Source organism: Akebia trifoliata, chromosome 9 (genome assembly GCF_017979445.1).
Source record: "Akebia trifoliata isolate Shusen 1 chromosome 9, ASM1797944v1, whole genome shotgun sequence".
NCBI classification, from domain to species: Eukaryota; Viridiplantae; Streptophyta; class Magnoliopsida; order Ranunculales; family Lardizabalaceae; genus Akebia; species Akebia trifoliata.
In genome coordinates this window covers 14496487-14523861 of record NC_141383.1, presented here as the reverse complement: position 1 = coordinate 14523861, position 27375 = coordinate 14496487, and the positions used below count along the sequence as shown (strand labels likewise).

At 33.5% G+C, this 27375-nt stretch overlaps 1 protein-coding gene across 1 annotated transcript; it reads left to right on the top strand.

The window, feature by feature from the left end:
- The first annotated feature begins 4239 nt into the window (after positions 1 to 4239).
- On the top strand, positions 4240 to 10475 carry LOC147394360 (uncharacterized). The gene is made up of 5 exons (XM_086454186.1): positions 4240 to 4490; positions 5400 to 5503; positions 5599 to 5724; positions 6408 to 6679; positions 10197 to 10475. The coding sequence occupies exons 1-5, from the start codon at positions 4373 to 4375 to the stop codon at positions 10351 to 10353; spliced, it is 777 nt and encodes a 258-aa protein (XP_086310312.1). The 5' UTR covers positions 4240 to 4372; the 3' UTR covers positions 10354 to 10475.
- The last annotated feature ends 16900 nt before the right edge of the window (positions 10476 to 27375 follow it).

The window sequence follows — 27375 nt, the reverse complement described above, 5'->3', positions numbered from 1 at the left end:
TCTAGATCTTTTTAAGGAAATTACCTCCTAATCTACCCTTTAATCGTTTTTTTCCTCAGGAAAATCTAGATTCTTATCAATTATGCTCATGCATCAAGGCTTCATTAATTCTCCAACCTTAATCTTTTGGTAAATGCATTCTTCTTCTAATCTTGACCCATAGTTAAGTTTTGGTTCCCACAAATAGTGAATTACCCTTCTATCCTTATTTTGTTATGACCCAATTAGGATAGTTAACTCTTGTGCCTACCACTCTTGCTCATCATCCAAGGTTTATCCACTGCATTCTTTGCAAATTAACTAGAATCAAGGGAAATTGACTCTTTTACCCACTCAATGGAATTCTCTAGATCTTCTAGGCTTTTGCACTTTTATCCTTTAGTTATTAGGAGTCTAGCTAGTACAAATGTTCTAAAAATTCAAAAGCCCTATTACAAATTATATGCCATTGCAACTAATTTCTCTAGAGATTAACTATAATCAAGGGAATTAGAAACATCTAGCCTCCATATAGATTTCTCTAGAACCTTCTTCTACCCTTTAATGACCGTGATTGGTAAGACTCAAAAACATGTACAGACCACCAAAGATTAATTGTTTGAGGGTATTTGAATTCATTCATTAAAGTATTCTTAGGAATAGTTGAAAATAAAAGAAATTAGACACTTATATCCCCCAAGGGTCTCCTAAAGTCTATAAATAGAGATAGGGAGACCCTCAAAGGCTAGAAAAAGAAAGGAAAGTCTAGCATTCCAAAACTTTGTCTAATTTGCTTCTTGAAGCTCTCCAATACCTAAAATTTCTGTCCATTTATTTCTTCAACTTTCCTAAAAGCTAAGAACAAGAGAAAAGAAATGAAAGAAGAGAAGACGAACACTAAAGTGGGGTGTAGATATTTTTCTTTCATATAGTTTAATCCCTTTAAATTCCTCTTCTATAACACCTTTTATTTTATTTCAAGTAATTTTACTTTCGAGCAATGTAGTGTAGCTTCATTTTCCCTTCTTTTAGTATTTGGCAAAGTTGGGTTGAAAGTTAATCCCCTAGTAGGAGGATCCTTACCACTTATAAGTTCAATTTTTTTTCAAGTTTATTTTTAATAAAAGTGATAATAAATAGTTCATTGGTTTGCTTGGGTCGATAGTAAATCCTTTAATGGGAGGATCCTTACCACTATTAGTCCATTTTGAACCTTTCAATTCCTAGCAATTTGTTTCAAGTTATTTAAATACCAAATTCTTTTAATTTTCTAGTTAGATGCTTATAAATGGCTTAAAGAAGAGAGAGTGAGCTTTCACTATATGAAGCAATCTCCTTTTTGTAAAACCATTCAGTAAGTTCCTACATGGAACATAGCATGCATGCACTATAGTACACACCACTTTCATTACTTTAAAAAGGCCATGCCTTAAAAGTGTAGGTCTCTTTGGTTCTATATTTACCATTCCAAACCTAAAAAATAGTTTCAAAGTAGATAAATTCTCATGCATAGGGTGATGGTTCCATTAAAGAGATGTCCAACTTATGGATATGTCCCTAGAACTAAACCAAGAACAAAATACTCTTCAAAGAGAACATAAGTGTTTAGGGAAAGCTTAGATGCCAAAATTGTGAAATTTATAGTGATTTACACCATACCCCCAAGCTTACAAAAACATCCAACAAGCATATACTTTTGTATATGACTTGCTCATCAACTCCTTTCTGAGTATGTATAGGCCAACTATAGTCCATTTGTTTTTTAACCTTTTTCTTATCGCCTTTAAGATAAAAAACTATAAATAAATAAAAATAAAAATAAATCAATTTTCAATTCACTATTGAACAACTATTGGAGACTACCAACTTGGTGGGTGAGATAAGGTGTATAACACCTTTCTTGTCTCATAACTGAACCTCCTTACCCTTAACCCATATATGCTTTGACCAGATTTGAGTCACTACAAACCCCAAAAATAAGATTTCAAAATTCATTTTATGATGTCCATTCACACCTTGACTCTTTGAATGGTGTTGACTCCTAAACTTAAGTATAATGAGGTTTAAACTCTTGAACTATGAACCCATATGTACAGTATGTTGCTTTTCTCGGACTACCACACTATAGTTTTAAAACTCAGAAACCTCAACTTGACTCAAATATCCATTGAGTCAAGTCAATTTGACAACTAGGCCAAATCTATCTCTCTCTCTCTCTCTCTACAAACACACACACACACACACAAACACACACACACACATAAGGGGCATGATCACTAACCAATTATATGGCCAACAATATTGCCAACATTTCTTCACAATATCACTTAATGGGATGCATTTTGGTGGGGATCATTTTTATGGTGAGAAGAACATCCTGACAAAAACTCATCCATTTAAAATTTTTTTAACTTTATTAAAAGTGATTTACAAAAAATGGATGATCCATGATTCCTCAATTTGTAAACAAGGGTTAGAAGTTCCAAAAGGAACTGATTTTTGGTGAGGATGATCTCCTTGTCATAGAGATGATCTTCACAAAAAATAAACCGATTTTGAAACTTCTAACTCATATAAGACAAACCATGTTGGTTGGCGAACTTCATAGTGGACTAAGCAACTAAGGGACAAACATTTTGACAATGAGTTTTTTCTTATATGGGTTAGATGTTTTGAAATGTGTTAATTTTATTTTTTTATTTTTGTATGTGAAGATGATCTCTTTGGTGAGGAGATCATCTATCAAAAAATAAAAATAAAAATCAACCCATTCCAAAACTTCAAACCCATCAAAAGTGGTTTACAAATATATAATTGACAATTCTTCACCTTGTAGAATCGGGATATATATATATATATGGGTCAGGTTCAAAGGACAACCATTTCTACACACATATAGACAACGTGTTTTGTCTTATATGGGCAAAAATGTTTGAAATGGACTGATTTTTTGTGAGGATGATCTCTGTAATGAGGAGATCATCCTTGCCAAAAATCAGCTCATTATGAAACTTCTAGACCGTCCAATTTTTGTTGAAAAATTATAGACCGTCCAATTTTTGTAAATCAATTTTGATGGGGTTACAAGTTTTGGAATGGGATGATTTTTTGCCAGGATGATCCCCTCATCACAGAGATCATCCTCACAAAAAATCAGTCCATTCCAAACATTTTTGCCCATATAAGACAAAACACGTTGTCTATATGTGTGTAGAAATGGTAGTCCTTTGAACCTGACCCTATATATATATATATATATATATATATATATATATATATATATATTTGATAATTGGATATCCTTGTAGATAGTGGACTGGGCCCGTATTTGAATAACAATGAACCCATATACCCATCTTTCGGTCAATATTAAACATGCCCCCGTTCCTCATGTTGTAGATTCTTTTTCGGTAGCAATTCGGTTTTCTTGAATGCAACATACAACTCCGTGTTGTACCACGTTCTTTAAGTGTACTTACCCCTTCTTCCTAATCATGGAAAGTCTTTATAAAATAAATCTGAAGAAGGAAAGAAAAGTTGTATTAGTGACACCTAATTTTGGCAAAAATACAAATCCGTCTGTGTTTTGGTCAAATATTGGAGATACCCCTATATTTCCAAAGTGATGACATGTATCCCTAGACCCTGTTGGACAAGATTGGCATAAATAATCATCTAGATGCCTTCTATGAAAGTTGCTCTACTACCCACAGAGGGTTAATTGATGGTAAGGAGGGACTCGGTATGCTCCCCAAGTCTTGACTTCAAGTCTTTATATACCTCTCCACAACAATGTAATTACTTAAATATTGTCACGTGACAAGATGCTAAATGGGGTGTGACATTTAGGGATTAGTTCTTTTAGATAAAATTGTCCCATGGGTTGGGCAAAGTCCAATGAACCATTGTTAGTATGTTAGATACACATACACCCTATTAAAAAAAATAAGAAAGAAAGAATGTAGCTCTACTAACTGATCGGGTTGGATCTAGAGTGGAAAAACAAGGACCCGAATTCAAAACGAGCGGACTTTAGGAATGAAAATTTTACTAAAACCATGTGCCCAATTCAAAAACCAAGAACCAGATCTTATCTTACCCCTTACAAAATTAATTCCACCCAAGTCAACTATGAACTTGTAAGACCCGTAAGAAGTAGTTATTTAGAAAAAATGCACATTATCAGGTTGTCAGCATCAACGAATTCAACGCGGCTGGTGACGAAGGCCCATGCGTTCATACTTCCCTCCCTAAACTCACAAAACCAGACAGCTCTTACTATAAATAGCTTCTTATAATATAAACTATACAGATGAAACCTACACAAATTTCATTAGCTTCACACCCATTTGAGTGATTCAATAATATTTCAATCCAAACCCATCTATATAACATGTATAAACTACTCCCTCAATCACATAGTCAGATCTTTTCTGACTTTCCCATTACAGAAATTACATCAAAGGCTAGTATTCCATCAGAGTATCTCGATGAAGCTGTTTTTGCAGGAGGTACCCACATATCTCTCTCTCCCTCTCTCACTATTTCTCTATCTCTCAGGTTATTAAAATTTTAATTTAATTTTCTTTTATATTTATTATTGATTGGTTTTCGGTTCTTGTACACATTGTCGCAAAAATTCAGAAGAATTCTTTGAATCAAAGATCAACCCATTATTTAATAAATCAACCATAATTGGGTGAGTAATGGCATAATCAGATCATTTCTGATTTTCCCATTAATCTGCCTCAAGGGATAGATTCCATTGAGTCCGACTAGCCTTAACTAAGTTAGTACGGATTTTGAACCTTACTAAGGGTCCTTGGGCTCACCTTGTGACATCCAAAAACACGATCCAATGTTTCAGGATTGTAGAGGACGAAATTCTATGAACTTCGAAAAAAAAAAGTTATTTTCACCTTTGAATTTTAATTTTAAATTAATTTTGAAGTTAGGTGGATTTCCATAGTTGTTTATTTTCAAAACCTTAGATCAATCCCAAAAGAAAATGATTTTGAAACCTTTTTTTTTTGTTTTCTGATCCGAGTTCTTGGATGAAATTTAGAGGGTTGTGGTGTTGGATTGTTAATGTGGTAATCCATTTGAGCAAAACGACCCTTAGTAAGGCTTTAATTTTCTTCTATATAAATTTTTTTTTTAATGTCGATGTCTACAATATATATATACCCTTTTCAACCTTGAGATTCTATCTTATGCAACCTTAAAATCTAAAGAACAAGTTTTTTTTTTTTGGGGAGGTTTGAAGTTGATGGGAGAAACCCCCAAAACATCATTTGTATAATCTCCAAAATTTTCATGTTTATTTTTTTAATTTGTTTTTCCCAGATATATCTAATTAAACTGAACAACTGATCAAGTCAAATAATTTTCGAATTCAAATCTTGGTTTTATGGTTGTAGATAGCTTTTGGGGTGTTGAAGCTGCGTTTGGGCGTATAGATGGAGTTATAAAAACTGCTGCAGGCTATTGTGGAGGAACTCTAAAGAAACCTTCACATAGAGAGGTTAGAAATTTATAATCTTAGATACATAAATTGATTTTTTATTTTTTATTTATTTAAAAGTTTCTAAAGTAGAGACTTTGGTTAGTGATTTACAGGTTTGTGAAGGTAGTACAGGTCACACTGAGGCTGTAAAAGTTACTTATGATAAGAGCAAAATCTCATACAGATCTCTATGTGATCAGTTCTGGGAAACACATGATCCAACCAACAAAGAATATATGGTGAGTTCATGGTAAAAAGAATAAATTTTTAACTCATTGAGTCAAATTGAAACTCGCCAAAGTCAACTTGACTTGACAGAAAAAACTCATCGAGTCAACTCAACAACTCATCTGAGTCAACTAAAAAATACTTCAAGTCAGGTTAGAAACATGCCATATAATTGTGGAGAACAAATAACTGATATTATAATAATTTTTTTAAATATTTATAAAATTTAATATATTTTTATTTGACTCATGTAAGTTGACTCGATAATAAGCCCTCTTTCCAAGATGAGAGTATAGGAAAAAATTTTTCATCCAGAAAAATTAATCTAATTAAAAATTCACATAATCCCGGATTGACCGATCACAGGAGATTGTGTGTATTGAGAGAATTTGAATCTCTAATGTTGGTATTTTTGTAAATTAATATGCTCTCAATACATATAAAGTCCTGTGAATGGTATATTCGAATTCTGTGAAATCTCAAATTAACTTTTTTGTATATAAAAATTTCTCGTGATTTAATAGATAATTAATTTTGTTATAATAAAAAAAAAATATAAAATCAGTTATTTGACCATTTTTGTAAAATAAATTAAAAATAATGACTGATTCAATAATTTCGAGGAAACACATGGCTTATTTAGTAATGTCCCTAGTTTTTGATTTTATTTTGTTCTGAGTAGAGATTTTTGCAGAATTTCGCTATGGGTACACATTATCGATCTGCGATCTTCTACTCGAATGAGAGTGAGCGGAAACAAGCTCAAGAATCGAAGATCAGACGACAGATGAAACTCAACAAGAGGATAGTAACAAAGATAATCCCTCAAGAAACCGATTTCTTTCTTGCTCAAAACCAACATCAGAAATATTATCTACAGAAGAATTATAAAAGGGTTTACGAAGTCTTGAATTTGCGAAGCACCGAGCAGTTTGTAGACTCATATATCGCTTGCAAACTTAACGGGTAAGTAACTAACAACTATTCCCTCTCTTAAAAAAACAAAAACCAATGATTCGGATGGAGATTACTTCTAGGGATTGGATAAAAAAGTATCATTAAAAATATTTCACTAATCCCTAGAAAAAAAGGTACCATCTGAAGTTCTGATCCACTAAATAAAATTTCTGGATGTACCTCTATTGTCTGGTCTGAGGTGGAACCTTTCCGCTGTGTGTTATAAAAACCGGATTGAACCCGTGGTTGGATCCGGTCCAATCGGATTTTGTAAAAAAATGGTTTAGTTAAACCATCTTAATATTTTTTTGGGAAAATTATTTATAAAAAAAGTATTATTTTTAGAATTATCAAAATAAAAAAGTAAGAAATCAACGATTATCAATTTTCAAAAATCGATGGTTGAATCGCCAGTTTTCTACCTACATTTAACCACATTCAATATATGATTTCTACATGTTAATCGGTTATGTCCAATGGCATCACAACGACTATAACATAATGATGGTGCATCTTCAGTATTAGTATTTCATTTGTTAATCTTATGTCAACTAGAACGACGATGAGTTAATGACAACAATATTGAAATTTCTCTTCGTGAAGGATTTTGCACTTCATAGAGAATTGGAATTCCTTCCAAAGAGATTAATTAATAAAATTGATTGTAAAATTATGCAAAATGGGGAATGAATGAATGTGTTATTTATAATTGGATTTTTCACAAACGTTAAGAGTGGAGTGAAGAATGTGACCATTGGAGCATAAATCAGAGAATATATATATATGTATATATATATATAGGGTCAGGTTCAAGGGCCATGTGAGAAAACATGTAAGAAAACTTTCGTTTTTCAAAATAAGGGTTAGAGGTTTTGGATTGAGTTGATTTTTTGCAAGGATGGTCACTATGATGAGAAGATCATCCTCACAAAAAATCAGCTCAATCAGAATCCTCTAAATCCATCAAAAGTGATTTACAAATTAGTGATAAAAATTGAAAAAAAATCGACGATCCACATTCTAAATCACTTTTAATGGGGTTAGAAGTTTCAGATTGGGCTGATTTTTTTTTTGGATGATCTTTCCATCATAGAGATCATCCTCACAAAAAATCAGCTCAATCTAAAATTTCTAACTCATATTTTAAAATTTTATTTACCGCCGAAAGTTTTCTTACATGTTTTCTCACATGGCCCTTGAACCTGACCCATATATATATACATATATACATATATATATAGGGAAATGTTCAGCACCCTAAGTTTTACCACACACTTTAACAAACGTTTTTTGTCCTACATGGGTTAGAAGTTTTGGAATGAGCTGATTTTTGGTGAGGATGATCTCTATGATTAGAAGATCATCCTCCCCAAAAATCAGCCCATTCCAAAATGTTTAGCCCCATGTTTACACGTTGAAAAATCGTGGACCGTCCATTTTTTGTAAATCAATTTTGATGGGGTTAGAAGTTTTGGAATGAGCTGATTTTTGGTGAGGATGATCTCCTCACCATAGAGATCATCCTCACCAAAAATCAGCTCATTCCGAAACTTCTAACCCATGTAAGACAAAACGCGTTTATTAAAGTGTGTGGGTGTAAAGTTCATTCACTTGAAAACCAACAATTGGACCACCGATTTATTACTTTTTTGATAATTTCTAAATAATTATTTTATTAATTATAAAATAATATATTAATAATTTCCTTATTTATTTATTTATTTAGAATTCTACATTTAAAAATAATAAATGATCATAATTTAGGAAATAAGTGTACATTTTTGTTTAAAATTTCCTAATAAAAGCAAATTGTTCGTATATAACAGATTGAACTAGGCCACAATCTTTGGTCCAAATTGCTGGTTTGGTTTGTAAAACATGGCTTCCATCTACCTACCCATAATTTTAAAACTCAACGAGTTAACTGAGTGTCCATTGAGTTGAGTCAAATCGATGGTGAAATCAAATAAATAGGCATTAAATGCATTATCCTTAACATTATCGTAGCCTTGTCCCAAAGATCTCATTTTTTTATTTATTGAAACTTCAATGGGGTCTGGAAAACAGAACACCCTTACAATTAGAAAAACTTTTTCAGATTGACAAGGAAAAAGGATTTTGAAAAGGAGTGTGGTCATTAAGGAATAGAATGGTTATCCACACACCATATGCCATACATAATTTCATGGAATATTAATGAAAACTTGATCAACTTTTGATGAATTATGATTCTACCTCACTATTTTTTTATTTATTATTAAAATGTGAATGATAACGAATTCGGAGGTTTTAAAGTGACTATTTCGCAGGTTTAAAGTGTCTATCTTGTAGGTTTCGCTATGTTTAGCGAGATAGTCACATTAAACCTGTGAAATTGTGATTTTAAGACTGCCGAATTCGTTACCTTTCATGTTTTGGTAATTAAAATGAACAGTAAACCAATCGGAATCATAAATTCAGCTCATGAAATGATAATTCACCCTAATGTCGTAGTTTTAAAATTCATCGACCGTACTAGACAAGATTAGATTTCGAGGCACATGGCCCCATTTGGATCTAACTTGTTGAGTCAACTCAAACAATCATTGAATCAACTCAGTCAAATCAGTTCGATGATGCACCAAGTTGGGTCAGAAACATGGTCTAGTTATTAGCTAGAGAGATTTATCGGGCAGACCTATATGTTCTAATTTTATTACAAAATCTCCCTTAATTACTTTATCACGTTTGTTACCGAACAATCCCTTACTTTATGAATCTACTTTATGAATCAGGTAGCACGACTAGCTTAGTAAGATTTCAGTTCTTACGAAGAGACATGGGGGCCGCATGTATTAGCAAAATGAAATCGAACCACATACTTCTAAATTTCATGAAAAGAAAACAATTGAAAAAAACAATCTTTTATGAGCTTGATCCAAAAAGTCGAAAATGGATGGTTACCAATCTCCCAAATTTAAATCTAAAATTCAATAGTGAAAACTATTTTATTTTTTCAAAGTTCTTACAATTGATTTATTTAAAATCCCGTGGCATCAAATCATGTTTTTGAACACCAAAAATTGATGAGATTAGGATCTACTTTAATGTATGTTGAATAACAAATTAACGCGATGTGGATTTCCATTTCAAGGTTTTCTGGGTAACAAACTTCATTAAGTAAAATTTGGTGGGTAACAAACTTTATAAAATGAGATTCCGTTAGAGTTATCAGAACTTCAAGAGAATTTTTATAATAAAAATGCAATAGTTAGATTTGCCGGGTAAATCTCTCTATTAGTTATTTGGCTATAAATAATAATTTTGTGGAGGAACAAAAATTAGTGTTTTTATTTATTAAAAAATATTAAAGAATATTTATAAAATTAAGAATCGTGTGTTATTAAAAAGTTGGTGTTATAGAAGCTCTCTATACCCACCTGATTGGATGCAGACAACACTAAATCTAAAAATCGAATGTATTGCTGTTAGTCGTGGTTGGTCATAGTTTTCTCACAACACATTGACTTGGTCTGCTCTTTTGCAGGATATTAGCTTTGGATGGAAAAGCAGCTGTTGATAACTTACAGAGGTATATGAAAAGTAATGAGTTTCCTCAGCAAACCATGTCGATCTGCAAAGAAATATTAGAAGATTTTGATTTTGGTAGAAATGAAGCAGAAGGAAGTATGCATATTCGTTAATATGATGTGAAACAATTTATCAAATTAAATTGCTAAATTAGGCTGTTTTATTCTTAGTTTTCATAAAAGAAATGCTTCGAATGGTAATTTATTAATTGGTTAATTTGATTTATTAATAGTTTGTAGATGCAATTTTTTTTACATCTTCCTCGAGATCCCAATCCCCATCAAGATCCACATACAAATCATACAAATATAATATTAAAAAAAAACACAAGAGATTTTTACATGACATGACTCCTCTTTTCCTCTCCTTTTCCCCATCTTTTTAACAATGATTTTTAACCTTTTAAATAGATAAAAACCTTCAACCTAAAAATAAAATCTAATTCTAATTAGTTTATCATTTCCATATCTATTCATATACAAGTAGTATATTTATCCAAAGGAGAAGAATCATTTCAAATTGGGATTTTTTCCTATTTAATAAGATCACATCCACATAATGCTACGTGTATGCCTTGTGGTACACATTGATTGGTGTGACATGAACGATTCAGATTAGAGTGGATTTTATCCCCTCATAATGATCAATCAAAGAATAATATGATTAGATTGAATCTCTTGGATAAAAGTTATACAACCCTATTAGGGTTTATCTAAAAAAAATAAAAGAAATCCAAACTATGGGGGAAATTCTAAAGTGCTGCCAATTCTTCGAGATCTTCTACCATCTTTCTCATCTTCCCCTCTCATCCAAGACGGAGATGATTTAAGGCGACAAGCAACGAACAAAACCCCTTATATCTATGTTCGTCTACATAAGGAGACAACAATTACAAACAAAACCCTTGCCCTTTGCTCGTCCACTATAACGATGTTAAACAAATAAAAATGGAAGAGGAAGAAGAAGAAGAAGAAAAGGCTTATTCGAGTTGGCTGAACTCCTTGATTAAAATAACTTTTTATTCCCCCCTCAATTATAGAGCTTCCTGCTCCTTTTTATATCAATATTTTCTTAGTTGGATAACTAGAATAAGAAATCTATGCCTATAAAATAACAACAGAAAAATAGAAGATAAAATAAAAAAGATTCAAATCTATTCTCATCCTCAGATCTATGCAAATCTGTCCACATTAGTGCCACCTAGTCAACCTTACAAGTAAGAGTCACACCACTCCTCACCGCTTGTGATCAACCTTGTCCTCAAGGTTGAAACGAAGGAAAGTCATGTTGCAACCTAGTCCATGGTACCGAAGTAGCATCTTCCATGGGTAAATTACGCCATTGATGGAGCATTAGACAAGCCAAAAGGCATCACCAAGAATTTGAAGTGGTCATCAAGAGTCTTGAAAGTTGTTTTGTGTATATCTTCGTACCGAACCACAATTTGGTGAAAGCCTGATCACAAGTCTAGTTTAGAGAAAAAGGCAGTCCCATGAAGTTAATCCAAAAGCTCATCGATCACAGGTATCGGATACTAGTCCTTTATGGTAATATCATTTAGGGCACGATAATCGACACAAAAATGCCAACTTCCATCTTTTTTACGAACTAATACCACCAGGGAAGAAAATGGACTATTGCTTGGTCGAATAATGTTTGAGGAGAGCATTTCTTGAACTATCCTTTCAATCTTACCCTTTTGATAGTGTGGATATCGGTAGGGCCTTACATTAGTTGGCTCGCTTCCTGGTATGAGATTAATACAATGTTTATGCAACCGTCATTGCGGCAGGCCTATCAGTAATTCAAACAAAATGATATGGGCATCTAATACTTGTTGTAAGTCAGAGGGAATGGGAGCATCGATTGAATCTGTTGTTGCCAAACTCATATAAAGAAGGGGGGAAAGCTCTCCTACTTGTAGAGATCTCAAGGTGGCAGATAGATCCTGGGTGTGCACCTTTAAAGATGAGTCCCCTTGAAGTTCAATCAATTTCTGGTTCACATGAAATTGCATACCCAATTTGTTATAACCAAAAGTTACTGGACCCAATGCTCGTAACCATTCAACGCCTAACACCATATTGCAAACTCCAATATCCAAGAGGTAGACATCTGCATGAAATGCGTGGTTTTGAATTGAAATTGGGACTTGGGAGCATATGCCGGAGGTAATCATAAGATGACCATTAGCTACTGTAACATTTAGGACATTACCCTTGTGTTCTAAAAACCTGGGCCTTCGTCTGAGTCAATCATTAATGAAGTTGTGTGTACTCCTTCCATCGATGAGAATATTAATGGGATGCTTATTCACAAAACCTTGTACACGAAAAGTGCGTGATGTTTATTATCTCCTAATGCATGAACAAAGATTTCGGCCAAAAGGGGTGGAATCAATTCCTTGTCATTATCTAGGTCTTCCTCAGGTTCCCCAGTTGATTCGGTTGTATTGACCTCATTTGTCATAACCTCTCCAATGAAACAAAAATGTGTAGCCTTGCAACGATGGTTGGGCCTAAACTTCTTGTCACAATTATAACAAAGGCCTTTAGATCTCCTTTCTTACATTTCAGCAATGGTCAACCTCTTGAAGTTGGGATTATGAGGTTTTTCTTTTGGTTAGAAGACTAGGTGGGATTGGGTTTGTTGCTAGGTTTTGCCCCAACTTAGATTGACGTCGTTGAAAACCCAACTTCTCATCGAATAGTCAGGCAAAAGTGATATCTTAGACAAATATGAGAGGTTGTTGACCAACTACATCATAACGAATGTCTTCATGAAGTCCTCTTAGGAATGTTTCCACCATATTAGTTTGCGAGATTCCGATAACATGCCAAGACAACCTCTCAAACTCTCGTTGAAACCCATCCAATGTTTTGCTAGTTTAACCTTTGGTGAGCTCACCAAAATAGCTAACAAGCTTAGTGGGTCCAAATCTTGCTAGGAGGGTGTCTTTGAAGACCAACCATGGTAGGTAGCTCACATAGTGCAACAACCATTCATGCCATTTGAAGGCTTCTCCTTCGAAGTGGAAGGTTACGATTTCCATCTTTATTTCTTCAGGGATTTTGTGAAAATGCATATAATGCTCTACTCGAGCTAGCCATATGGATGGCTGTGTTCCATCAAAGGTTGGGAAATCCAGCTTCATCCCCTTGGAATACATGGGATCGATATTCTGGAAGAACTTTTGAGGATGAGGGTAAGCCGATAGAGGTGGTGGCGATGGTGAGTTTTGATCATGAACTACTTCCATAGATTCGAATCGAATATCATGATTGGACTCGATATCTGGTGATTCCAATGAAACTATTGGTGCCTTGTCCTTGTCTTATTCGAGCCTTCCTTGAGAGAGACCTTGTGCCCTGATTTCTGTAAAGTTTTACATGGTCTGTGTGTGTTGATCTTCCATCATTTCCTTGAATGATGAGAGTTCTATTTCCAAACACTCAAACTTTTCTTGTTTCTCTTCTCTACGAGTGGTCATTGTAGATCAGACCGCTTTGATGCCACTTGTGAGGATGCTAAATAAATAAAAAGGGAAGAGGAAAGAGAAGAAGAAGAAGAATAAGAAAAGGCTTATTCGAGTAGGCTAAACTCTTTGACTAAAATAGCTTTTTATTCCCCCTCAATTACAGAGCTTCCTGCTCCTTTTATAACAATATTTCCTTAGTTGGATAACTAGAATAAGAAATGTATGCCTATAAAATAGCAATAAAAAATAGAAGATAAAGTAAAAAAAAGTTTCAAATCTGTTCTCATCTACAGTTCTATGCAAATTTGTCCACATTAGCACCACCTAGTCATCCTTGCAAATGAGAGTCACAACATCTTCTTCATCTCAGCAATTGGTTTTCTCATTGCGGTTGTTTCCTAACCCTAATCCATTTTTTGCATTAGCTTAGTTTGAGACTAAAAGATTTGTTTCTTACATTTAAAAAAAAAATTAAATTTTCTTTTGTTGGTTTGCAAAACACTTGCTCATCATCTCATCTCCTTCATAAATCCTAAAAGCTAATTCTTTTTTCAATTATGTCAAATATCATATTTGAAAATGGAACCATAGAATCTTGTAGCTTCGTTTTCATTCTCAATCTTAAATCTGAAATAATTTTAATCTTTCAAGGTACTCAAATAACTTGATTCATGGATGAGGTTACTGTTGATATTAATATAAAGTTAATGCCATCAATTTCATAACTATTATTTGCTTATTTCCTATAAAATTCATTATGGAACCTACTTCCCTTGCACCTGTATTTTGAGGATCTCCTAACCTCCAATGAAAATTTAAATAGCCCAACAAAAACAATTAGGTCCTAGCAGAGCAGAAAGTTTGAAGTCCATATCAATTTGGGTTCAAAGACAAACATCACCACACTTCACCATGGTTTTAGCTCTCAAAAAAAAAAAAAGTCTCTTATCAGCTCAAATAAGCCATTGCATTCTCTCTTTAAAGGGCTAAACCATGAATCTTACCTACAACTTGGTAGACACACACCTAATGTAGTATACTGATATCCATGAGTATAGACTTTGCTTTCTTCACGTATGTTCTGAAGAAAAGAATATTCACAAAAAGAATATGTTAACTTTTGTTGACCAAAATTATGCTAATTCAATAGTATGATTGATACAAGTTTAATGGGGATGTCATCTACTTTGTTACCCTAGTGCAAGTCGAACGTCTAAAACACACTTCGGTCAATGACTCTCTTCAGAGACTTCTATTCCTATCCAATTTGACCTTTTTTCTAAGATTTTTCTTCTGTTTTTTCTTGTCATACCTAAATTGGCATTGTCTACATGTTGGTGCAGGTATTTTAGGTGGTGGTGGAGTTACTTTTTAGGATTTTTTATGAATGAATCAGGATTGGAATCATAAAGTAGATTTATATGGCAACAGACAGTATGACATTCGTTTTATCCTGAAATCACTTTTAGGAGTCTCAATGTCTCTGAACCACTCAATAGAGGTGGAAATTTTGGGATTTCATCGAAATTGTTAAAGCAAGTTTTACAAACTTAAGTCTTTATGGCTCGGCAAGATCACAAGGCATACAATAAAAACACACGTTAATGTAAAATCATGTAGCTCAATGACCTTAACAGTGGATTAAGCTATGTTAACATGCATTAAAGGGTCCTTTTGAAAATTTTCTAGAATCCAAAACTCGAAAAAAGTTAATTTCAACTATACCAAGTGATTTTCTTGTAATGTATTAACACATCTTAATTGCATGCTCTAACATCCATCTACTCCACTTTAGTGATTAAAAGGGAAAATCATGACTTGTACGCCAAACAAAATCTTGGGGGAACAAAGTATAGATGTGAAATATTACAGATGTTGATGCAAAGACTTGTGCTTCTAACCTGTGAAATATTAAATATGTTTGACAAGATTATCTATTGGTTACATACAAGTGTGGCCTCATCAATTGGAACCAGGCTCATTCACAAAGTAGTGTCAACATTTATGGTTGCTAAGTTGTGCATAAATTATGATTGAGTTTTGTCCTATAAGCAAATGACAATGCATGGGGTGCACACACTACAGGAAAATTGAGAAATAGCGACGGCATTTAGCGATAGCCATATTTACGTCGCTATATAGCACTATAGCAACGAAAAATTTCTTCTCGCATTTTATTTCTTCATATATTCTTGTGTTTTATTTTTGAAACCTCACAACTCCCTCACTCAGATCCATTGGGCAAGCTTGCCCTCTCTCTCGATCCAATTCCTTACAAATCCCTCTCACTTAGATTGATCGAGCAATCTCTCTCTTTCGATTCAAAACCTCACACTTAATTAGATTGATTAAGAAAGCTCACCCTCTTTCTCTCAATCTCTTCTGGTTCTTCTTAAATGAATCAAACTATTTGAAATATAGGATTTATCTGTGATCCCATGTCGACTTCTTTTGGTTCTTCTTCTTAAACATGTCAAATAGCCTATGATCTAGGGTTTCTTGTCAATCACATCAAGGTAACTCTCTCTTTGTGTTTTTGTGTGTTGTGGATCAAGGGGCTGTTGAAAATGAGCAATGTTGATTTTATTTTTCCTATTTGATTTAAGAGATCTAAGGCATTCGATTCCACAAAACCTAATCGAAATTTACTTCTTCAACAAACGATGTTGCTAATGTAAGGGTTTTTTGTTTCAATCATAAGGTTTGCTTCTAGGTTTTTAATATCAAGACGAGATCCACTTAGTTGGGCTTCCTGCACCGACATGCAGGTTTTTTAAGATCTCATTGGTTGAGATTAGGATACCATAGCTCTGATCTCAACCACGTTTTAGAAGAAATCAGATTTCAGGTGAGTTTATAATTATATTTCAGTTTAAAAAACTTAGATTTAGGGTTTCACTTTGATTTTTTTAGAATTAAACCTTAATTTCAGTTTAATCATCTATTTCAGTCGGTCTCGACTCTCTCGTTCTTTCAATCGAGTCTTCTGTCAAGATCCCCAATTGGATTAACCAAGTAAGTAATTCATTATGATAGTGAGGTTCAAAACATGAATCCTATGCAACAATCTATTTCTTCATACTTCATACTCATTATGACTAATTCTAGTGATTGTTATTGGAAAATCTGTAATAAAATGTAGGGTGAATTACTATTTCATGAGCTAAAATTAGTTATTTACGATTCCTACCCAATGTTCATTTTAATTACCAAAGTGTGAACAATCACATTTTCATTAAAAAAAATTCAGAAGTGACTATTTTGCAAGTTTAAAATGAAATTGTCACTTTAAACCTACGAAATAGTCACTTTAAAAACCTCCAAATTCGTAATGCCCTTTGTAATGGATGCTTATGTTTCAATTTTCTTTCTAGTGTTATGACTAAAGACATATTATTACTATAACTTGGAAGTAGCTGATTGCGTTAATGGAACTTCTTATGAAAGAATTAAGTTTCCTTCTTCGTAGAAAATTACATTGAACATTGCATTGTGCACATTAGTTATTTTACTCTTCCCCCCTATTCAGTCTATTGTGATGTCATTTTTTATATAAGTAAATCTCATTTTTTTAATGGTGGAACATTTTTGTTTGTTAATGTAATCCATTAACAACTCCAGATTGACAGACAATAAATGAATGAATGACTATGGGTAGTGACACATCTCCAAATTGACAAAGAAGTGATGCACACCCAGTTACTTGAGGCTTTTCGTGTTCAATAGGATCAATTTGGGACTCAATGTGAGGTAAAGACTATGATGTTCTTTGATTTGATCTATTAGGTTTTGTGATGTAGAGAAATAGAAGGTTGCATGTTCTTTTATTTGAAGTGTTGACACAGAACATGGCTAGTTAAGTCCACCAATGATCAATGCTATAGTCAAATCAAGGTAATTTTCTGACACAAAAATTGTATAAGGTTGGATTCTATGGGCATTTATCATAAAATCTAATCAGTGACCAATAATCTACTTCGATTGATCCTATTCTGCTTAGGGCGTACATTCAGTTTTCTTTGACCAGGCTCATGGTGTACATTCAGTTTACTGTGACTAGTTCTAATTATTGCTTCATTTGGTTTAATCTTGAATTGTTGATCTGACACACTTTAAGTAATATAAAAGTCACTATACTTTGTTGTGTGCCATTAACTATTGATTTCATTCTATTTAATACATTGGACTTGAGCTATGTCCACAGCTAAGAAATTGATATTGATGGGGTCGTGACTGAAAAATTACTTGATTGTTAATCTGGTGTGTGGGGATTAGTGTGTCTGACAGCCCTAGACCTTAAAGAATTTGCATTATTATTCATATTGGATCATCCATCCATAATGTCTGAATCACCTTGATTTATCCATCATGTCTTGAGAGTTTTTTGAATGTTTAATTTGCATCATTCTGATTCAAGCACAGGAGGCATTGCTGCCTTGAGAAAACAATGTTGGCACACTTATCGTCATTCCAAGTGAAATTTGTTTTCCCCTAATACTCTTAAGATATGTTGTTAGTTAGTGAAGTCTGTGCGAATGGCAATATCACAGACATGGGTTCAATGCCCACATTCACCTTTCTATAAAAAAGACAAAATCATGTCATAAGCATAGCTCATGATTCATAGTAGATGTTGTTATTTTTTCCTTATAAGTATAGATGTTATTGTTGAAATCAAATTTCACAATTTTTTCCATGTAGAAGAAAGCATTGTGTTCATTTCGTGTGTTGTAACATTGAGTTATGCTTTTAAAAATACCATGATTACCAATTACGTACAGATATGTTTTAACAGTAAGAAAACGTGGAGGATGATTGTCAACCTTTTGTTTTTCTTGGATTAAGCATGCAATATGGGAGGAGATTCTTTTATGCTTTGGAAACATAGAGCCAATTGTAGACACCCCATTTTTGCATCCGCCTGATTAATCAACTCGTCAACCCGATCGCAATGATTGCCAATGATGGATGTGTATTCCATTGCTTTATTTTGTTACCAGATGTGTTTCAGAAATCCGGATGAGGTATCTCAAACTAACAAAACCTACGCTAGAAAAATACGACTCCAGAAACATAGAAATCATCATCTTGCAGACCAAAAAGAAGCTTCACGATAAAAATCACTAAAAATTGACCGAATTACCAAAATACCCCTAACCTCAAAATAACCCTAGAGCCTACATTATGCTTAGGAAAACCCATTCAAACACATAAAATAATAAATCGAAACCAAATAAATCATTTCACCAATTTTAACAGAATTTGACAAAATTACGAAAATGCCCCTCATAAAGTTCACAATCATTTCACATAAAATTTTCATAAATGACACAAACCAACATTCTCATTGAATTCCTTACGAAAAACCGATTCTAAAACATCCTAGAACATTAAAAACTGACTTGAAACGTGAAAAGTCTTCTCCGGGGGTAAAACGGTAATTTCATAATTTTCATAATTAAAAAATTCGAAATTAATAAATAAAACATTAAATAATTAAAGTGAAACATTAATGAAATTAATTTAAAATTTTAAACCTAAAAAATCGATTAATCGGACTCTCAGGCAAAATTGTTGAGGGTTCGTGAGATATTTCTTTAAGGACCCCTCCATTTGGGGGTCCAAAGAATTAAAGAAATAATGGAAGGGGGTTCTCCGAAAATTAAAAGTAAATCAAGCAAGACTGAAGTCAAGGTAGTAAAGTCAATTAAGTGAGACTGAAGTCAAAATTAAAGTCAATTAAGCAAGACTGAAGTCAAGATATTAAAAGTCAATCAATTAAGACTAAAGTCAAAACATTAAAAGTCAATCAAATAAGACCAAAAGTCATAATAGAATTCTAATTAAATATTAACTCCATTTAATAGAGTTTTAACTTAAAAATAATTCTACCTAAAATAATTCTAATTAAAACACAATTCTACCCAAAACAATTTTAACTAAAACACAACTCTAATTAAAAGATCTCTAATTAAACACTAACTCTATCCAAATCAACTCTAAAAAAACATCTATAAATAGAGGTGTTCACACCCTATTTTCGTATCAAATCATAAACCCTAAGTTAGAGGCTCCCCTAACCCCCCATAAACCCTAGTTTTGGAGCCCCAACTCCTTACCTAACATCCCTCCTTCAATTTTAGTCTAGAAAACACCTAAAATCCCTCCAAAAACACCCCCAAATCCGCAACAAACTTGAAGAGTTCAGATTCAAAAACAAGGAGATACATTGATCTAGGAGATCCGAAGTCAAATCCGAAGACAGAACGAAGCAAGGGAGTACAGTACAAGGAGTTCTTTTTGTCAGATCTGAGGGAGCAAAATCCTTGCTATCGGAAAGGTATCAGTGTTTTTTTTATTTCTATTTAGGTTTTTAGCAATGTGATTTACTTGAAAAGTTAGTAGAGACCGACTTTGGCCGGACGGGGTTCGTGCCTAACACCTTCCAACCCCGTAACGTGATCCCCGGACTCTTTTTCTCTTTCGTAGATTAGTTTGCCTTTTTTAGAGTCAGTTTGGTTCCTAGACCTTAACAACTAGGTGGCGACTCCCAAACCTCAAGGGTCAAAAGCGGATCCGCGCACCCCGCGGATCGAGGGCGCTTTCACCAATATTTCATTTTGGACTCTTGGGTGGCACCTCAAGCTCCAAGATTATTTTCCCTTTCCCCCATTTCGTTGGTGATCTGAGATCAAACCCACATGACAACTCTATTTTGTTTGACTTCCTTCATATAATATGGTTTTTACAATGGAAGGGTAAACCATAGGTGATTCTTTCATTGGAAACTTGGATCATGTGGGCTTGGAGGGTCTTCCCATTATCTCTGGAGACTAGCTTTATCCTAACCATTTGGGGACTAAACAATAGTACTACACATTGAGGCAAAACTTTAGATACTAGTTTTCTTTCCTCCTTTTCTTTTTGGCTCATTAGATTATTGCCTATTTTACTCTTTTTATTTCAATATTATACTTCGAATTTGATTAAAAACTACTTAACTACAAGTCCAAGTGATTCATGAAAGTAAATAGTAAAATTAAGTTTCATCCATGTCATAGAAATTAAAAACTACTTCCTCACCTCATCATTTTTTAATGATACACATTCGTCATTTTTCTCTATTTCTTTCAAATATGTTACTTACAACTTAAGTTTTCTATTGTTTTCTTTGTAGATTGCAAATTATTTCCCTCTTTACTAGTTTAGCACAAGTATGCAAGTGTATTGATTTTTTGTATTGACATCCTTACTTAAATTTCTTACATTTTGGTTTGCTTGCTATCTTTGTCAGGAAGCGGTGGAGTTTTGCTCAATATCTATCCAGGTGAGGAAGCTAATGATATTTTGTTTAGTTTAGATTCTTTTAAGTTTTGAATGAATCACTACTATAAGTATGATACTGTAAATTCTTAATGCCGTCTTCCTTTATGGATATTTTGAGGGTAGATTAGTGCCCTTTAGGCACGGAACTATTCTTTGTAAGTTTGGTTTGAGCTTCTCACAAGACCATGTGTTGAATTATCGGTTCATAAGTCGAAGGCTCTGTTTTGTTATTTTCACTTTACTTAATTTTTTGCTACAGAAAGCAAGCAAACTCATTTGAAAGAGGTCATCACTAATGGATGGGCAACTTTTCCTTATCAAACATCTTCTTATATTAAGGGAGTAGGTTCTCTTATATTTATTTATCTATTTCCTATACCTTCTTCCTCTCGTTTTAGTCTTCATTTTTCAAGTCTTTATGTATTTATTTATTTAGTTTATTGAAGTTTATATCGAAAACTGTACAACTAATAACTCCAAATATTTGATGTTCCAGATTGCACCTTTTGATATTGAATTTTCTGTCACACACAAGGAACTTGATTTCTCTCATTTGCTGGTTAGTTCCTGAAATTGAAGTTCTTTATTTCTATCAATTTCTTGTGATATGCATGTGCTCTTTACTGGTATTGTTATTCCTTTCTTCCAACCATTCACATGATAATAGATAGTCAGAAACTTTAGTTACTAGAAGTGGTTACATGGTTATTTATCGGTTAATGTGACCTTTTGTTTGGGTCACTTCTCTATGGAGTCGCATGTTGACTTCCTTCAACAAACCTGGGAATTTCAATATGTGCAAATATGGACATATCATGTCAATGTTGCTTCAAGCATTATTAATTAATTATTTCTTGACCAAGCATGCCTATCATAATTGCAGATAATTTATTTTTAATATCATTTCCGTTGCTAGGAACATCTGAGACAGATTCTTAGAGGTCAAGCCTCAGTATTTTAATGGTCAAGATCAACTTCATTGGCGAGGACCTTATCACCCTGGGTTTTGGAAAGTCAAATAGACGCCAAGAAGGTAGCCTTTTTCTCTAGTTCTGCTGATGATGAGTTAAAGTTGTTTCATTTGTTGCTGAGTACTTTTCGTTTGTGCTGAATACACAATAAAATGTGTTTCATGGATGTTGTTTCTTCTTTTTTTTTTTTTGGGGGGGGGGGGGGGGGGGGGGGGGGGGAGGGGCAGGATCTGTAGAAAAACCTCAAAGCTACTTGTGACGAGTTCATCATGTCAGTCACTAAGCTATTTGTGGATCCATTGCTTTCATTTGTTACTAAGGTTTATGTCTTCCTACTTGTTAGTTTGTTATGTAATTGGGCATATTTGAACTAGCGCAATTATTTGCATGACTTGATGGCTAATTGTAGTTCCATGTCCAATAATTTTTGTAATGTAAAAGTAAAATTAGTAGCTCATCAAGGATGTCTGGTGAGAATTTGTATCACAGTCTGGTAATAGTAACACAATGAACTCTAGCATAGTGGGCATTTGGGTCTTTTCATATTGGTAGTTGGGGTCAAGGTCATCAATTTCAAAACATAGGGGTATCTCCAATATTCAGCAATACATGAGGAGTATCTCCACTTGTTAAATTTTGCAGATTTCTTTTCAGTAACTTAATGCCTTTCGTTTTTTATTTGGGAATGTGGGAAAATGAACTTGAAAACAACTAATCTAGGAGGTTCGTTTCCAATTGGTTTTGAAAGCTTAAAAAATGGGTCAACTTTACAAAAAAGCTGAAGTTTGGTTGGATTGACACATATTTTTAATGAATTTAGTGCACACATAATCAATCTTGCTCTTATCAATTATTTCCATCCATTTGACACTAGTTGTAGTCATAATTTCATTATTTAACGACACAAGAACAAAAGTAGTTGATTTTGCATTTCTTTTGAATTGGCTTATTGTTTAATGTGTATTCTTGATTAGATGTAGATTAAACAATGGCATTGCTAATTCTTATGCCTAAGTTGTATTGTTGATATACAAGCAACGAGTATTTCAAGAAGCAAAATTATGCGGGTGCTGTGAAACACTACAGACTTGAGAAGGAATCCAAAAGACCTAAGGGTAACATATTTATGTGTGTGTGTTTTAAATTTATCTACATTTTCAGCCATTGCTCAAGCATATTTTTAGACTTCTCATCGGCTATTTTCCACATTTGAAGCTAGAAAAAGATGTGGCTAAATTTTTGAAGAACATCACAAGCAATTTTCAATGGAAAAAAAAAAGAGAACTTGGAGATATATTAGGACCCTTCTGGTGATCCAACGAAGGTAAGTTCGGATTTTATATGTTTTCCATCACATCTTTAAAAAAAAAATTGGTCTTGTTTTAGTCACTTAAAAGCTCTAGATGCTCTGATTTTTTTCCCCCTAAAAGTTCAACTTGGTTGCCTTTGTGCACTTTAATTGCATATGAAATTTGCATATAATGGCACAACTATTGTGAAACACTATAGTTCTTGGATTTGTGTGTCAACCATGATCCGATGCTTCTAAACCAAGACAAGTCTCTATAACTTATATGGAGTATTATTTTGGGGGAATTTTAGTAAATTAGTTGTAGAACAACATAAGAAACCAAACAAATGAAGCAAATGATGAGCTTAGAATGTAAAGCTCAGGCAACAACACTCATATTGATTGATCTATCATTATCCAAGGGGTTTATACTTCTAAATAGTTGTGAGAGAATTCATTGACATAAGACCAACACTAATAGACATTCCATTATGTAATAATGGTTTAGCGATTAATCAAAAATAGTTTTCATTTCTGTAACAATTTTCACCTCTTCTTTTTGCACATATGGTTGTTGGAAGATACATTCCTCTCATTGAAAGCCTGAAGTTGAAGTTGTGGTTCCTACTCATCCCATGTTTCTACTTCATAGCCAAATATGGAGACCAAGGTAAAAGCGCCCTCGATCCGTGGGGTGCGCGGATCCGCTTTGGACCTTTGAGGTTTGAGAGTCGCCACCTAGTTATTACGGTCTAGGAACCGAACTTGGACTCTAAATAGATAAATCAACTAATCTACTACATAAAATACTGATTTCGGGGATCACATTACGGGGTTGGAAGGTGTTAGGCACCAACCCCGCCCGGAAAACGCCAGTCTCTACTAATTCCCAAATAAACTACATTGCTAAAAATCCTAAGTAATAAAAAAAATAAGAAACATGTATATCTTTCCGAAGACAATGGTCTTGTTCCCTCAGATCTGGTAGAATAGTTCTTTGTACAGTACTCCTCGCTTCGTTCTGTCACTGGATTCGCTTCAGATTTCCAAGGTAAGGTATCTTTTTCTTAGATCTGGATTCTTCGGATTTGTTTATGGATTTTTAGGTGTTTTTGAAGGGCTTTTAGGTGTTTTTCGAGCTAAAGTTGAAGTATGGGTATTAGGTAAGGAGTTAGGGCTTCAAAATTAGGGTTTATGGGAGGCTAGGGAAGCTTTTTGACCTACTTATCTTAGGATTAATTGTTGGATACGAAAATAGGGTGTGGAGGCTCCTATTTATATATTTTTTTAAGTGCCTTTTAGATAGAGTTAAGGTTTAATTATAATTCTTTTTGAGAGAATTATTATTAGTTAGAATTCTATTAAATAGAGTTATTATTTAATTAGAATTGTTTTAAATAGAATTATTATTTAATTAGAATTCTATTAGGGTTTTGACTTTTAGTCTCATTTGATTAACTTTAAGATTTTGACTTTAATCTTTTTTGGTTGACTTTTAATATCTTGACTTTAGTCTTACTTGAGTGACTTTAAGATTGACTTTAGTTTTACTTGATTGACTTTAAGATTGACTTTAGTCTTACTTGATTGACTTTAGTTTTTTGGAGAACCCCCTTTATTATATCTTTAATTCTTTGGGCCCCCAGATGGAAGGGTCCTTGAATAAATATCTTGGCAACTATCAACAATTTTGCCTGAGAACCTAATTGATCGATTTTTTTGGTTCAAAATTTTAAATTAATTTTATTAATATTTTACTTTATGTTATTTAATATTTTATTTATTAATTTCGAAAATTTTAATTATTAAAATTATAAAATTATCGTTTTGCCCTCGGAGAGGACTTTTTGCGTTTCAAGTTATTTTTCAATGTTCCAGGATGTTTTGAAATCGATTTTTCGTAAGGAATTCAATGGGAATGTTGGTTTTTATCATTTATAAAGTTATTTTTGCGAAATGGTTGTGAACTTTATGAGGGGCATTTTCGTAATTTTATCGAATTCTGTGAAAATTGTCGAAATGATTTAATTGGTTTTGATTTGTTGTTTAATGTATTTGAAAGAGTTTTCTTAAGCTTAATGTAGGCTCTAGGGATGTTTTAAGGTTACGAGTATTTTGGTACTTTGATTATTTTTTAATGATTTTTATCGTGAAGCTTCTTTTTATCTGCAAAATGATGATTTCTATATTTCTGAGGTCATATTTTCCTAGCGTAGTGTAGTTTCTATAGTTTTATCAGTTCGAGATACCTCATCTGGATTTCTGAAACATATCTAGTAACAAATAAAGCATTGGAATAATCATCAATCATTGGGAACTGTTGCAATCGGGTTGACGAGTTGATTAATCAGGCGGATGCAAAAATGGTGTGTCTACACAAGGCTGGATGATCTTGTTAACATCCTTCTTAGGATTAACTAACGGTTATCTCACTGTTTGTGTCTTTACTGCAATACCTAAAAGGTTACAAGGTCAGTTAATTATGTTTTTTCAGATTTTGGATTTATTGTATATTACTTGATATATCAACATCGTCATCTAGTATGCCTTATCCCATTTGTGCAAGTTGATAATACAAATAAAGTCACTTGTACATGGGGAAAAATACCGACCCATAATGATGCTCAGCTTTAGTGTGCTCTATGCATTCATCTGGACTTTCATAATTGTTTGATTTTAACTTGTAGACTGGAATTTGGATCGATAGTTAGATTTGCATAATTGTTTGATTTCACTTTCTAACAATAGATAATTTACAGCAGGTGGTTCAGAAAATAATTAGATTTATGAAAGTTGAAGACGAGGGGCATTTAGGTCTTTTCATGTTAGTAATTGGGATCTAGGTCATCAATTTCAAAACATAGGGGTGTCTCCAATATTCAACAACATGTGAGGGGGGGCAGGTGTAACATCAAAAAAAAAAAAGTTATTTGTAGCAATGGCTGTGACCGTAGCTAAAGATCAAACATTTTTTTTAACAAACATTCCCTATAGCGACGTTCGCTGACCATAACTAAAAGGCATAATATATTTTTTTTATAAGATACCCTATAGCGACGGCCAATAGCGGTCGTCACTAAAAGTCCTATATATAACGACGATTTTATGAATAGTTGGCCGTCGTTAATACATATAGCGATGGAGGTTTCAGCAACGACCACCGACAGCTGGAGTGGATGTCGGTACATGTATTTGAGACGGGTTTTTCCCCTATAGCGACAGTCGTCAACTGTTGCTATATCCCTATTTTACTGTAGTGCACACAGATTTTTTAACTTGGAATGTGGATGAATGTTCGTTTACGATTCAGTGTTAACCACTAAAAATTCATGTATTAAATCCAAAAAATTATGATGGATCCCTTACTACGTGGTGCATATGGTTGTTTAACTTGTTTTGAACTTGCATAAGCCAAGGAATGTGAACATATAAGGATTTCAGGTGATTTGAGATGAGTTTGAATGTTATGGTTATTGGCTAATCTTTCCCAAAATAACACTCATGAAAAAGCTGATCAAATCCAGACCACAAGATAGAGTTTGTTTAATGAGAGAACAAATCTATTTACTAGAAATATGGAGACCTTGTATTATACTTCTTGGTTGATATAATGTAACAAAGAATTAACAATCAAAAGAGTACAGAAAAGCCTAAGAGAGTGACAAGATCTGAAATGAAAGTTGGCAATACAGTCCACCTCGTTGCCGTTAATAGCTTCCCATGATCCATCGATTCTGCAGACTCCACCAATTCCCCACTCGCCACCTTATCGATAACCTTCATAGCGTAACCGCTTGCACATCTCTTCCTCTACACAAAATAACGACAAGATGTTTCATGAGATGTATGCATACAAGTATGCCATTCCATCATTATCCATGGAAAATAGGTTCAACAAAACAACATTTACAATTAGTTACCTAGTTGAGGCCAAAATATTTTAGACTATTTTTTAAATACATGGATGTGAAGCAACACAAAATTATTTAAGGTAAGTTTAGAAATTTTCAAATCTATATTTTAATAAAATTAAAAATTAATGTCTCTTCTTAATTAAAAGTGTCACTAC